Below are 15,200 nucleotides of genomic sequence, written 5' to 3'. Positions count from 1 at the left end.
GAATTGTTCATATCAATATATCTGATGCGCCCCTTAGCTTTCGAGTAAATGTTTAATAGAATTTAATTTTTATTTAATTTGAAATTCTTTAAACGAGATGTTTTTGTTTTCTTTTTTTTCCGAACAGAGGGTTATTATTTAAATATTTCTTGTATGTAGACATTCAGTGAAGAGCATAAAACATTGGCATAACCGAAGTTCATTTAGATACATTTAGTGGTTAATTTAATAATTACATTTATATTATTTACATCATACTTTTGCTTACGTCTAGGGCTGAAAACTAAAAGCAATGTTTGAAGTTAACTAAAGTTAGATTACATATATATTTAAAGTATATATAATATTAAAAACTAAGGCAACTCTAAACTTAAAGGAAATTTTTGCAATATGTTTCTAAACAAGTCTTGAAGTGTGTTTTTATTTGTGTTTCTCTGTAGTGAGAGCAATTGAAATCGAGATTTGTATCGTTGACTTTTAATTGAAAACTTATAGGCCACACAGGAAATTAACAGAAATTTGGCACAGGACTTTGGAGGTTTGAAAGAAATTAAAAAATTCTGCCATAAAAGCAATAGGAGTTCATTGAGGTAAGACCCAGACAAACCCAAAAATTCACATCATAAAGATCATGGATGCAGTTTATTAAACTCTTAAAATCTGTTCTATTCACTCCAAAAATTTGTTTTATAAATTCTCAGATGCGTCTCTCTTAGTATAACCCCAACTAGGTATGCATGCCGTAATTTTAACGATATATATATATATTAGTATCAAGACAAAATCGTGAAGAGAGACCAGGTGCAAAACTGTCGTATATATGCATATAATATATAGATTATATTGTATTTATATCAGGAAATTGTAAAACGTTATGCTTAAACATAGCTCGCATTTAGCTTGGTGTCCATACTGTTGCGTCCAAATGGGCTTCTATATAGTTTATTAAATAGCCAACGATCCACAGCTTTGAAGCGTGTGAGTGTGTGTGTGTGTAAGGGGACTGTATATGCGTCGTAAGGCTAAATCCAAATGAGATAAAGTCAACTAACAACTAAAATAAACTATGCACTTCCATACGCGTGTGTGTGTGTGTGTGGCAATTCGTGGGTGTGTGTGTATGTATATGTATACTATATTGAAGCTATAATACGTAATTACATCCAAGGTTTACCACGCATGCGCCCCCGTCCGCCATTGTTGCGCATGGGTCCACCGCCACGTTGAAAGAATGGACGCGGTCCTGGCCCCTGTCCGCCATCAAAGGGGCCGGGCATACGTTGATAATTGGGTCTATACGGTCCTGACCAGCCGCGACCACGGCCACGTCCGCGATTCATATTATCTGGACTATTGCCAAATGGTTGAAACGGAAATGGACCACCTGCAAACGGTGGCCTCGGTGGGGGCGGCACACCACCCGCTCCATTGTTGCCCTCATTGCCGTTCCAGGGCATTGGCGGTTGCATTTGATTCCATGGCTGTTGCTGTGGCGGCAACGGCGGCGGCTGTTGCATTTGTTGCTGTGTATCGGCCTGCTGTTGCATGTCCTGCATGTTGCCGGCGCCCGGTGCCGTTAGAAAACTGTTAGCATCCCATTGAAAGTCCTGCGGCGTTTCTAGCAGCACGGGACGGGGAGTTAAGGTGCCATTAGCATCCAGTTCACCATCGGCATTCTCTAGATGCAGCTGCTCCGCATTGGCATTGAGCTCTGTATGGAAATTGTTACATGTCAAATTTGCCACTAAAGCTAAGAACTATTGTTTTAATGACGGTTCTTGCCAATACCTATCTGCGACTCCTCCAGATCCTCATCGGACATGTCCATATCAACAACCATATCTGCGGGATCATACCGTGCCGAGCCATCCACCCGATCTGATTCCGAAGAGGAACCTGGAAATTCATAAGGGAATCAAATTGATGTCCTCGTATGTGGATTCAAAACATTGATCTTACTCGCATTGGATTTCTGCGGCGAGCTAGTCTTCTTCACATAGCTGCCAGGCGGCGCCATCATGGGCGAATTGTTCCCCAGACTGCGTATAGCACTGCCGGCCTCCTCGTTTTTGGGCGCTGTACGGTAATCAACATCGCCAACGCCAAAGTCCTGCAAAGCCATAAATATTAATTACATTGTTCAAAAAGATTTTACAGAAATGAAAGCCTGACGTTGAAGTTGAAGCAAATGAAATAGACAAATGCAATCTATAACAAGCAATTGCATTGAAAAACATTTAAAAACAATCTGCTTGAATTACTTTTCGGAAAGCCCTAACTTTAAGCCGCTTACAACAAATTTTGGCAGGCTTTACTGTGCTGCCCAAACACACCTTATCGGCACCGCCTGGCGAACCAGTCAGCGATATTAAATTCCTATGATCAATGTCCACTAAATGCCGCGTTTGCTCTTCGCTCAGCGCTGACTTGGCGCGAAAATTGAATGCCGGCGGCAGCTGAATCGTTCGATGATCCACATCCTGTGCGCCCAGCGCTGACACATTATGATGTTCACTGTACTCAATGGGCGCGCTGCTGCTGCCCTTGCGCTCGAAGTGGGGCGGCGAGTGCGGCGTCGATTGCGTTGGCGCTGTATAGCTGGAGCTGGCACCGCTGCTGTTCAGGCTGGTGTCGTGCGGCGTCCAGGTCATGCTCATGTCCCAGGTGCTGTTGAAGTCGTCCACGCTGCCCGCCGCTGTTATGGCCGGCGGCATGGGCGGTGGCGGTGCCATCGGATTGCTACTCAAAGGCGCGGGCGTATACTGACTATCCGACGGACCGTAGCCAAGATGCGGCGGCGGTGGCGGCGCATATTCTTGTGCCGGGCCACCGAACATGGGCGGCGCTGGTGGTGGCAACACACCACCATAGCCAGACACCCCCTGACTGGGATTGTATTCATCGCTGGAGCCGCCGCTGCCTCCGCCGTTGCCACTGCCACCCAGGCCCGGTATGACGCTGCCGCCGTTGCCGTTGGCATTGTTACTGCTGTAGCTCCTGTTCAACGGCTCGGGCTTATAATAATTGGAGCCGGGCGTATAGCTCTCGTCATCTGAACGCGAACCAATCACCTCAATGGCGCTGCCACGATCCTTGCCGCTCGACTCTCGCTTAAAATCGTTGATATCAAACGGCAGCTGGCCGCCATCCAGATAGCTGGCGAATCCATTTAGACCGCTGCCGCTGAACAAGTTCTGAGGAACATAAAAACCAGAAGAACTATATAGGAGGTTTCCCAATATCGCCTTATTCTGAATATTAGTGATGAAAATAAAAAGATTAGCATGCGAATCGATAAAGAAAATCATTCAATAAAACTTGGATAAAGTGTCCAATTTTATTTGATACAAAAAATACATTAAAAAATATAATCTATTGACTATTAAAAAATATTGCATAGTGATCGCTTGAAAAGTGTGATAATGTTAAATAACTGTAAAATGTGTGTTTTAGCTACTTTTTCTATTTTTTGTAATTCAATAGAATTTTCTGTACTGAAAATTCAATAAATTCAATTCTAAATAATTATATATAAACCCAAAGCTGTCATAAATTAAAATCTTTACTTTAAGCGAGCTGTTGCTATTTGCGAGCGATCACTGTACTCATTTACTCTACATTTCTAAAATACAAACACAATATAAAGCACATTTATATTTATTGTGTTTTATAGCTTACCACGCCCAACGGTGAATTGTTCTCATCCGGCAGCTGGAGATCTGCATCTCGTTCCGGTGAGGGTGCATTGATATCCGGTGAGGGTATCGGACTGGATAGCGTTGGTATAACCTCGTCCAGCTTGCGCTTGACTATCTTAATGCGTGTACCAAAGCTTTTATAAGCCTGAAATGAACATAAATATATTTATTAGTTAAATTGTTTATTATCTATCAACTTTTTGTCTTAACTTACACTGGCCACAACTTTAACCTCACGGCCCTGATGCTCGTAGAACTTTTTGGCGGCCTCGATCGACTCCAGCACCGCTTTGCGACTCTTGATCTCGTTTTGGAGATTCTTGTTGTACGCATTAATAAAGGCCACACAGCGTTCCACCTCCTTTTCGATGTCGCCGGAATGGCTTTTGTCTTTCAACTGTTGTTTGATGGCTTCGATTTCGAAATTCGGTGGCTTCGGTAGCTTCTTCATGCTCTTGTCCGTCGTCTCGGCCAGCTCAACACATTCACGCACTTGCGCAATGAGCGTTGCATTCTGGTACTCATTACTTGGATCTGCGCTGGCTGGGGCTTTCTTTGGCGGCGCTATATTGAGAAGGCCGCTCAGATCGCTCAGAAATTCTTCGTTGTAAATTTCGCGCTGTTCCCAGATTTTAAAGATGCGCAAGATTTTGCTCTTAACACGTTCATCGCTTTGAAAAAGGAATAAAAATTGATTATTAAAACTTTAAATTAATAAAAATAATTATAAGTTAACGTTTAATATATTAAAACTTATACAGGGTCTATAAGAAATTAAAATTAAAAATACTATGTCAAGGAGTTTAAATGCAATAAAAAAAATATTATGTTAACTCTATTGAACAATTCAATAAATATAATATTAGGAATAACATGTTTTTAAATTAAAGCCTCAACAAAAGTAAGTTTTAATATTTTTATAGGGTATCTGTGAGTCGACTACTCTTCCTACTTACCGCACCATAGTGGTGGCCCTTTGGAGTGCCGTCGCCCAGCATTCCACAAATTCGTAGCGCTTGCGCTTGCTGTACTGGATGACATCGTTGGCCAGATAGAACAGAACCAAACGATGATCGACTCGAACTGTGGCAAAAGGTTGATGAGTCTTAGCTAACAATAATAATAATGGTACGCACCTCGTTTGAATACGTTTAACCAGCACTGGATTATCTTCTTGTGATTAATGCGATGCTGCAGGCACCAGCTGGACATTTGCTGTATGCACTCCTGCGTGTCCTTCAGCGCTTCGAGCCGCGTCTCAAATAGCTCCTCATCAAAGACTTCATTTGCTTTGGACATTTCAGTTTTTGTTGCTGTTGAGGTTGCTGTTTGGCTCATGGTGCATTACAATGGCGCCAATTTATTTTGGGGAATAGTTTTCTGTATAAGCGCCCAGTTACCCTCGCTGGGGCAGCGGCGATTTTTTTTCTTCACTGTTTCACAGGGCCACACAAACACGCGCACTTTTTTTCAGCCGCAGTTAGGCAGTCAAGCGACGCTCTTGAGCTGCTTGCATATTGTTTAAATGCTGCTACGTAGCCGCACTTAACTGTTGTGTATATTTATTCTACCGAATTGCACGCGGTTTTCGCCAATTTTGTTGTTTTTCTTGGGAGTTGTATCTCAAGTGAACATGCTACCAAAGTGAGCAAACAATGTTTTAACCAACACTAACAGATTTGCTTGGCAGCTGTGGGCACCCTAAAATGTTAACATTTGCTTCTGCTAACAGCACGCAATAATTGATTGACTCAAAATTAATACAAGTGAATGGTTGATAAATAGCCATAAACTAAATATTAAGTCATATATATTTTTATACTCTCTGGCACACTATTTGTGAAAAATTCAATGTTGATATATTTATGGAAAGATAACAGAGCCATAACTCAGCAGCTGTTCGCTAAATAACTTCGATTTCCAACACTGGTGAAAAACTCGACCCACAAGAAATATATAAAATAGAAATAGATTTATGTTCATTCATAAAATTAAAATGATTTCGATATATTTTAGTAGGTCTCCAATTTAGTAATAAAATTGTATATGATTTTAAATTTGTATGTATGTATGTATAATCTTCAAACTTCAAATAAGTAGTTGTTTGGATTTAAAGGTCTTCTTGTAACAGTCCTTTTTGAAATGAAGCGCGTACTTTACTGTTTGTGAATGCTATACAGAATATTAATTTGGTATTTTCCTTAAATTATTTTTGGCATTTTTTGGAGCCACTTGCTGGTGGCACGGTGCATTGCAGCAGGTGGCGCCGACTTGGCGTCAGTTCCATTTGACGTATATCTACAGCAAGTAGGACTCGCGCAAAATTGTAAAAGTTGTCGCGCGTAAAATTTCACGCGTACAAAATACTTCCGATTGCGCCGGCAGTGTAAGGCAGCGTAAGTGATAACAGTAACGCATTGATAACGGTGCGCGTGGGTGTTACGTTTGTTACTTTACTTCGATGTTACACACTCCGTTTCTTGTTCCTGTAGTTGTGTGCTGCAAAAGTTGTACTCACATGTGCTTCTTCTTCTTTGCCGGCATATGGCGTCTGCTTGGCTATTGGGTTTGTTGTTGTTACTGTTTCTTGTTCTTTATGTTGTTGTTGTCGTTGAAACGCCGCTAGCCGAGTCATAGAAGCTTAGTGAAAGATTAAAGCTTCAATTGAAAACATAATTAACGTATAATGATGTTTAACTTGCACAAAATGCGCATTACAAGAATTTTGATGACCGCTACCCATTTATTTGGTTGTTTTCAAAAGGAGGAATATTGATTTAGTGGCAGCACATGAATCCGGAAACAAAATTTAAAGACATTTAAGAAATAATGATTTCGATCTTATAATTGTTAAGTGTCAAGAATATGTCAATCTCTTTTATTTTAAGCTGCTTTAACGTAATTTCTCAGGAATATTAACGGGGCATTTGCAAGTCAGTCGTTTCTATTAGTTCTATTATGCATACAAGAAAAAAAAAATTCCAACAATTCAAAATGGCAAGATCAGCTTTTTCCGATTTACACAGAAATTCAAATTATCGAGAATTTTTATCAAGGGGTAGAATTATCGGCTGTATTTTAATTTTTATATACATAAGTAGTAAACAGGGTATTTGCTGGTCAGCCACTTTTGATTAGCGCCGCTCTTTTATTTGCCTGTCTAGTGCTTTACCAACTGTAAACTGCTTCAATTGTTTTGCATTTGACGTAGCGCGTCCTTCGGCCCATTAGGGCCACGTAATTATTCTGATTACTTGGCACAGACCAAGTAAACACCACCAGTACGAGCAATAATAACAACAAAAACAACAACAACAACAGCGGCAGCAGCAGCGCATGAGTAAATTCCCATGCTGCGCTACTGACCCAGTGCCATAGTCAAGTTGCGCCATTTGATTGGCGACGTCACAAGGGGAAATGCGCCGCAGCAAAGCAAAAATAATTACGCTTCAATTTGATTCAGGATTTCGCTTGATTGAACCGAACCTTAGAAAAACACCAACAAAACTGAGCTTGCCAAAAATAGCAATAAATTAAAAAAAAAAAAAAAAAAAAAAAAAAAAACAATTGTAATGGATTTGTGCTTAGAGTTTAGCACTTACAGTAAATAATTCAAACTGTCAAAAAAAGCGACCGTTAAAAACTAAAATTTATTTGTGAGGTAAGAGTAAGCTAATATTATTTTTATTATATATTCAAATTATTAAAAACATTTTAAATACATATTTTTCATACTGATATATAAAATAGATATTACATTATTATTTTAATATACATTTATAATATACAGGTAAATATATTTATTATATTTTATAATAACGTTATATTATTTCCTAATTTGTATTATCAAAATTCTATATTATATACAAGTGCGCAATTTTGTAATTTTTCAGTTATGTTTATTTTGATTATTATTTTAAGAAATATGTAATTTATATTTTTCTTTTAGTTGAAGAACTTTAGTGTGTTATTTTTATATTTTTTTCAAATGTTTGTTTTTGTTTTCTACAACGAGAATATTTTTTTGTAAAGGATATTTTTTATTCATTAAATTTAATGGCATAATATTTTTGATTTATTTAGATATATTAAATAAATACCTTAATGTTTGTTAGTACATCAACTAATATAATATGAAACCCAAATATTATATAATAGAAGCATATATAGTTATATCAACATAATTATTAAAATACTCCAAAAACAGCAAAAAATTTATCAACTGACCTAGTTATATTCCCTAAACACTTAAAAATCCCACGCTTAATATTTAATATCCTGTGCTTTATTTGCTTAGCTTTTGTGTAACTATTGAACATAAAACCAATTGCAATTTATATATACACCTCCAATGGCGTCGTTAGTTGATAAAATTACTAAACTTACGGGAGATGGACCTAAGTGATCCCACGCACACTCTAACGCACTCAGGCGCAAGACAATAAACTCTAATTAGAAGCTAATTCAGTGGGCGATGCTTTTTTTTTTTATATCCTAGCTTGTAACCTGATTGCCAGCTGCCCTTTTGGTGGCATGCACACTCGCTCTCCCTGGCTGACTCGCTGGATAGCTGTTGCTCATCCAAGCACACATTTGTCAATTAGCTGTCCATTTGCAGCGCAAGCCTCTTGCTTCCTTTGTTCCTGTGCCTCCCTGGCCACTCTCGTTCAAAAATTCCATCCACACTCATCCTTAAAGCTCGGACAACTGCGTCGCAATTTCATGGCGGGAATAAAAACCCTTGGGTCTGCCTTTTGCAGCTTGGGCTTACCATTAAAATGGTTCGTAAGTAAACGTTTATAAAGCATACGTTAGGGATCCCTAAAGTACCGACCATGCTTTTTATAGAGTTCTCACAATTGGTTTTCATGCCAATGATTTAACACTTAATTGCCAGCACTTGATTGTGTTTGCACTCTTTGAGAATCTGATATATTCACTCAAATCATGGTTTTCTTGGAACTACGATTGATTTTCATTTTCATATTAGTCCATGTGTGTGTGTGTGCAATAAAAGGAAAGGAAAAAGTGGAAAGTGTAGCACACTTTTCACCACTCATGCAATATTTCCATTGAAATAAATACAGAAATCGAATATCGTGTGTGAAGATAGATGAATAGATATCATTACCGACCATGCGAATATACTTGCACAATTGTGTATTCAAAATAAGTGTCGAGAGGTGTTTAGTAAGTTATCGAGATAATAAAATATATAATGTTTGCCGAAGAGTTGAAACAATAATTGTGTGCTTTTTTTTCATGGACACATAACAAATAACACATTCACATCCACATACGCCCACACACAGAACCAAGCTCTCTGCTAACAACGCAGTTAACGCAGCGACTCTGCTTGGGGTCCAATGTGGACTATATTTGGAGAAATTTGTTTGTTGAATAAATCCTCTCATAGGTCGATTAGGTCGTGATAATATTAAAATGTGGGTAGATTACCAAAATATGAAAAAATCAAATTAAAAAAAAATACATATATATAAATCTATTACTAATATTTGGAAACTATAGCTATAAAAATGTACGATATATAGTTGTCGTATTTTTAAGAGATATCATTTTGCAAATGTTGCATAATGTTTTAAAGCGATAACACTAAAACGGGATTTATCGATTTTTTTTTTGACAATCATCACCTGCCTATCACCGTGCTATACACTGACCAGCAGGCAAAATTGCAATCTCTAGCTTTAAGGGGTTCTAAGCTCGATGCGCTTATAGAAAGACATGACTAAACACCTCATTAAAAACTAAAATTTGTTCAGAGCTTGTAACTTCTATAAAAAATACTGATTGAATTAATCAAATCAATCAAACATGCTTAAACTTCTGTCCAATACGAGTTCGTTGAGATTCGAGCTATCGATTTTGAATGATAAGACATTGCAATCTCTCTCTCTCCCTCTCGCTCTAATAATTCAATCCAACTCGAATTTCATCTAATTCTAATTCATTCATAAGCTGCTTGATTTTACTAACTGCCCTTGAATATGCTCAGCATCTAGAGGCGACGCGTATGCGGAACTGAATCAGGCAATAGACGTCATCCGGGCCCACGCGAATCGAGTAAACAAGTTTACGTGAATGAATTGACACTGATGGGGATGGGGTGACTGGGGATGTTGGTAGCTTTAGTTTAGATTGTTGTTAGTGTTGGGGCAGGTTCATGTCAATTGTCCGTTGCCAGTTAGCCCCGTAGAGTGTGTGTTAGCTAATGACAAATTGAATGCAGCTGCTGTCGGCTGCAGTTGGCATGATGGATGCCCGCATGGATGGAAGGCGCTCTGGAAATCCCCAACGAATGCGAATCAAAATCTTTGCTTGGCATTTTTAATTTGCATATGTGAGACGAGCTCAGTTGTGTGTGCTTTGACAGAGGACACGCTGCTGCCACTTAATAAAAGAAAAAAGCGTCGCCTTTGCCTGCTATCCTCTTCATCTGCATGACATATTAATGGGCTAAAGGCGACCCGCCCTTTTGCCTATTCGGCTCATCATTCATCGCGTACAGGTCATACATATTTTATTTCAGCTACAGTGGTTGCTGTTAAATGAAATGACTACGCTTCAATATATATATAACTTGCTCGAAATTAAATAAATTGCTGTCACATCTCATCGTTCTAAGTTTCAATTAGCGAGTGTGCACTGTAACTCTAAAATTACGCTAATTTGGCTAATTGAGCGCTCTGCACGCTAATGCCTTGCACTCACGTTTAAAATGGCATTTACACAGAATCGTAGACAAACCCCTAGATAAATACTTAGAATTCAACTAAAATATATATGTACTATATACATATATTATAGAGAGTATTTTCACTTACTGCTTCTATCACTTTGTCTCAAAGTCCTGCGTGCTGTTTTTTCGGCTAATAAACGTTTTGGGTCCCATGCGGCGTATACGCAACTTGCAGCCAAATGTCTGCTACGTGATTTTCAGCTTCTGCCACTTGCGACACGGTTGTGCGTCAGATGCTCACTTCTTGCCAACTGTTATGGTATTGTTGTTGTTATTGTAGCGTCTGTTGTGTTTTTTGTTTCCGTTGTTTGCTTTGCTCATTGCCTGTGCTCAACACTTGCTCATTGTTGTTGCACAATTCGCGAGACGTAGAGGGATTACAGGGTATGAAGAGCTTGGATGATGTTGATGGATTGTATATTGGATCTGAACATTTAACGCATTTCCTAAGGATTTAAAACAAAACAAAAATCTTTAAAGAATTTCAAAAATATTTTTAGTAGCATATGAATATATACATATGTATATAATATCAAATATAAAATTAAGTAAAATTTATAATAAAATAAGATTGTTTTATGGTACTCCTGTGATTATTTTATTTTGATTATTTTCATATTCATAATTTTATATTTGATATTCCCTTTTCATATAGACTTACAAAATCTGATGTTTTCCAGTTGCGTTGACTTTTCTATTTTCATATTTAAAAACTTTTCTTTGTAATTTCAGGAGTATATTTCAATTCATAAACGTAAGAGCTTTACTATTGTTGTTGTTGTTGACTTTTGAGTGCGTAGACTCAACTGAGCCTCAGTTCAGCTAAGCGTCTGCCTCAGTTTCCTTCACTTTCAATTCTCCTCGCTTGCTCCTAGGGCCCAGCTCTTGTTCTGAGCGGGAGACTCACGTCAGCACGCTTGAGCACGTTTTATTTTAATAGCACTTTTGTGGCGCATTTCCTTTCGCTGCGGTAAGGACTTTCCTTTGACTTCGCGTTGCTCCGAGTCCGCGTATTTCATTGTGAGTCTGAGTGGTTTGCTGAGCCATTACTTGGACTACAGAACGATGACAGTCCCGTATTCAACGACACTTGCTTTACGCACCAGGGCAACCTCACAATTGCATTCACTTGCAGTCGCATTGAATTTCACGAACGTATTTTCAGAAACTTTTTTAGTTGGTCACAAGAGAATAAAGGAAGAACGAAACTGTTTTCGTCCATGCAAATGCCGCTAGCTAAATTGTCGGAAGTTAAAGCATTGTTATCTATGAAAACTATTTGAATACGCCATAAAAAATCTGTTTTCCATGTTTATTATTATATAAATATATTTGTACGAGAAATTGAATTCCATTCCACATTGAAATTTTCAATGATATTGAAGCAAAACATAACTTAAAATTTTTCCAGTTTAAAAACATGTAACCATGTAAATAAAATGGAATTGAAACATGTGTGTAATTCCTCACTAATTGAACAAACTGAATATTAAATACATATATAAAAAAAAATATTTGTATATATTTATAAACAAATGGAAATGAAACAGTTATGCAATTTTAAGCTAATTTAAATTGAAATTAAAGCAGCTTAAAAGTTGGCAAACATAGAACATTTAATTTCTTGGATTTTCAGATATTTTATTGATTTTAAATGACTTTATAAGGGACATCAAATTTCTGTGAAATTGTGAACTGAAGTTAAGGCAGATTTAAAAAACAATTTAACCACAATTAAATGTATTAAAGCAACTATAACTGGAAGCAAATTGAATTGAAACTATCAACAAATAATATATTTATAGTAATGCAATAATGCAAAAGTTTCCAGTTAAATAATTTTAATGTATGGAAGCAAAAATCAATACAAAATTATTTTCATGCAAGGAAATAAAAGCAAAATAGCCTAATCTAAAACAGAAAGAAAACCTCAATTGCTTTCATATCGTTTACCTTCCATATTATTTTTATTGCATTTCTTGTTATCCTGTGCAGACAGCAGAATGCGTCCTAGTTGTCTTTGGCATAAAATATGCCACGATTTGCATACGAGTTGCAGTTGTCTGTGTAGGAAACTGTTGCAACTGTTTGCTGCAACCTGTCAGAGGCATGGAATGCAATTGAGAAATGCTTTTCATTGCAGCTGTGCTCAACTATTTCACTGCGTGTGCATTAATCATTATGCTAGACGATATTTCATATTTTATGTTCACATTTATTGCATTAGGGAAAACATTTTGGAATTCCAAATACATTTAGCACTCTAGCAATGTAGTGTTTCGGGGTCAGTGCAGCTATTGAACTGTTCGGCGCCTCAAGGTGCTTCATCCTGACCACCCTCACTCAGTCGGCGCAAGGACATTCGAAATGCGTACGTGTGTGTGTGTGTGTCCCTGCTGGCATCGAACCAGATCCTTTTATTCGTATCAATTTCAATTGCTGTTGACTTCAGACTGCTTACAGCAATTGGCAGCACTTTCACCCAAGCTGTATACCTTCACTCTGTGAATGTGAAGTATTTTCATTATCTCTAGCTTGCTCTCACCGCTCTCTCACTTTCTCTCTCTCTCTCGTCCTTGGGCTACATTTATTTGGCAATCGTTGAGTTCTCGCCCAAAACAACAAAAATAAAATCACTTCAGTCAATTAGAGCTGTTAATCTTTTTTCGTTTCTCCCGCTTTTCTTTGTTTTTTTTATTTTTTTATTTTTATGGCTAACAAAAACACTTTTCGCGTTTATTTGTTTTGCTGTCGATAAGCAGGGAATAAACCTAGAATGAAGTGCGACAAAACTGACTAAAAGATACCCTGACTAGACTACGACACCTTGATTACAGAAGATAATTTAGAAGATGTCCTCTGATGAGAAGATAATTTTATTAGAAAATAAGATAAGTAGAAAGTGCTCTAATTAAATGATACCTTGACTAGAATTATTACAGAATATAATGTTCCTCGAAGCTATCCTATCATTAAAGGATTAAAGGATTTTTAATTTTATTGTTTTACAATCGATTTTTATCGATAATAATATGATTCCAATAATATTATGATTTTGCTCAAAGAGTTCATCATTGAATAGAATATAGAAAAATATGATTTCAAATATTAAACAGACAGATTGATCAAGCTTGTTTCACAAGAACATAAATACTCTAAAAGGTTTCTGTATGATTAATAAGTGTTAAGTCCATGCAATTAAAATTGCACAACTGATGATTACTAGAACATAAATATTTTATGCATTTAATGGAATTCATTTTTCTTCGTTCTTCTGCTTAGTCAATAAAAGTCTACCCTATTTAAGCTAATATATTATACATATATATACACATTTTTTTTTTCTGTAAAAAAAAGAAACACCCAAAAGGTGTTGCGAGTGTGTGAGCTTGAAAGCATTAAGCGACTCCTTCGCAAACCCTTTGTGTTGCTCGCTAATGTTAGCTTTTTACGACTGTAAAAAGTTGCCTTTGGCTGTTGGGTTGTTAAGGTGCAGCAGACTATAATTAATCATGTGGCTGGCAACAACAGCAACAGCAACAGCAAAACAACAAAAGCCAGGTGACAAGCTCAAGAATTTTTGTTTTCATTTTGACGCATAATTTAACTTTATTGCATATTATGCTGCATACTTTTTGGGGAAGGGAAGGTCTGCTCGACTCTCTTGGCCCGCCTTCATTTACTTTAGTGACATTGGCAATGTGTAAATCATTTGTCTTGTCCGTCGAAGCTCTCACACTTCTCTTCTCGTATTTTATGGCACAACAGAGCGTTGGAGTTTTATGGTTTAACCAGAGCCAAGGGGTTTTGAAAATGAAAGAAAAAATGTGGTGTATATTTTTGTAAAGAATTGTTGGTGGTTAGGTTTTATATATATATTGCAGGTGAAATTCTAAATGAGTGTGTAAAATAAAAGGGTTTAAAAATATACACATAATTAAGGTAAAAGAAATTGGATTTAATTCATTAAATTTCTATTTTCCAAATTTAAATCCAGGCCCTTCTTATATGAATATGAATAGATAGAGATTAGGTAAATGACGGCAGAGCTTTAAGAATAGCCTATTACATTAATTTACACAAAGAAATTATACCCTAGTTTCACATTTTTAATGTGTTCAGGACATACAACAGGAATAGATACTTAAATGTGGTCTAATTTTGATATGATAAAATGAATTTTGTCAAAATATTATTTATTTATTATATTTCACATACTTTTTTGAATAGGCTTAAGATTTCAATGCATTCTATTGTAGTATTCTTCTCTTTATTTTATTTTATTTTATTTTACCTTTTCTATAAAGATGATTGCCAAAAGTAAATTGAAATATTTTTGTACTCTAAAAAGTGCATTGCTTTAAAATACACATGTAGAACCAGAGTTTTCACCCGATTCTACAAATTCCTCACGCGATTTTTCCCACGCACACTTAATGATGCCTTGCGGATAGGCAACTCATTTGCAGGCAGACAGATTGCAATTCCATCGAATCATGCGTAAAGCTATCAGGGGCGTCCATGAAAGACATTGGAGGTTTTATGCCATTAGATAACTTTATGACATTATGGTTGGGCGGCCTTTAATAAAAGTTGTGCCACACAGACACACACACTCACACGAACATGGGAGTAATGTGAAAAGTAATTAGTCGGCAGCTTTCAAAATTCCTAATGCTAATTGGCTTTTAATGCGGCAAACGAAAGTTTTGTTGGCCACATTTCAGCCGCAAGATCATTAT

The 15,200-nt window shown here is 37.1% G+C and overlaps 2 protein-coding genes across 3 annotated transcripts in view; one reads left to right on the top strand and one right to left on the bottom strand.

Annotated features, from left to right (window-relative positions):
- Positions 1 to 623: 623 nt before the first annotated feature.
- Positions 624 to 5,379, bottom strand: LOC108611837 (uncharacterized). 2 transcript variants are annotated; one of them, XM_018004649.2, is made up of 8 exons: positions 4,835 to 5,379; positions 4,655 to 4,781; positions 3,913 to 4,369; positions 3,679 to 3,843; positions 2,334 to 3,251; positions 1,960 to 2,110; positions 1,789 to 1,896; positions 624 to 1,711 (listed from the first exon to the last, which is right to left on the bottom strand). In XM_018004649.2, the coding sequence occupies exons 1-8, from the start codon at positions 5,034 to 5,036 to the stop codon at positions 1,158 to 1,160; spliced, it is 2,682 nt and encodes an 893-aa protein (XP_017860138.1). In that variant the 5' UTR covers positions 5,037 to 5,379; the 3' UTR covers positions 624 to 1,157. The 2 variants fall into 2 exon arrangements, with proteins under 2 accessions (XP_017860138.1, XP_017860139.1); XM_018004650.2 differs by having other exon boundaries at positions 2,334 to 3,194.
- Positions 5,380 to 5,942: 563 nt separating this feature from the next.
- The window catches only part of Pde11 (Phosphodiesterase 11), a 91,794-nt gene continuing 82,536 nt past the window's right edge, over positions 5,943 to 15,200 (top strand). The window contains exons 1-2 of the mRNA XM_089464780.1: positions 5,943 to 6,094; positions 7,162 to 7,359. The gene's annotated coding sequence lies outside the window, so the exon portion shown is untranslated. The remainder of the gene's footprint in view (positions 6,095 to 7,161; positions 7,360 to 15,200) is intronic.

The sequence above is a fragment of the Drosophila arizonae genome, chromosome 3 (genome assembly GCF_054131065.1).
Source record: "Drosophila arizonae isolate 15081-1271.41 chromosome 3, UAZ_ARI_1.0, whole genome shotgun sequence".
In the NCBI taxonomy this organism is placed as follows: domain Eukaryota; kingdom Metazoa; phylum Arthropoda; class Insecta; order Diptera; family Drosophilidae; genus Drosophila; species Drosophila arizonae.
This window is presented reverse-complemented; position numbering and strand designations above follow the sequence as displayed.

Bases quoted from the DNA above. Each gene is read 5' to 3' on its own strand.
- LOC108611837 (XM_018004649.2), bottom strand. From the start codon at position 5,036: ATGAGCCAAACAGCAACCTCAACAGCAACAAAAACTGAAATGTCCAAA. The intron at 4,782-4,834 runs GTGCGTACCATT...CTTTTGCCACAG, and splicing joins GTTAAACGTATTCAAACGAG to TTCGAGTCGATCATCGTTTG. The intron at 2,111-2,333 runs GTGTGTTTGGGC...ATGGCTTTGCAG, and splicing joins CGCCAGGCGGTGCCGATAAG to GACTTTGGCGTTGGCGATGT.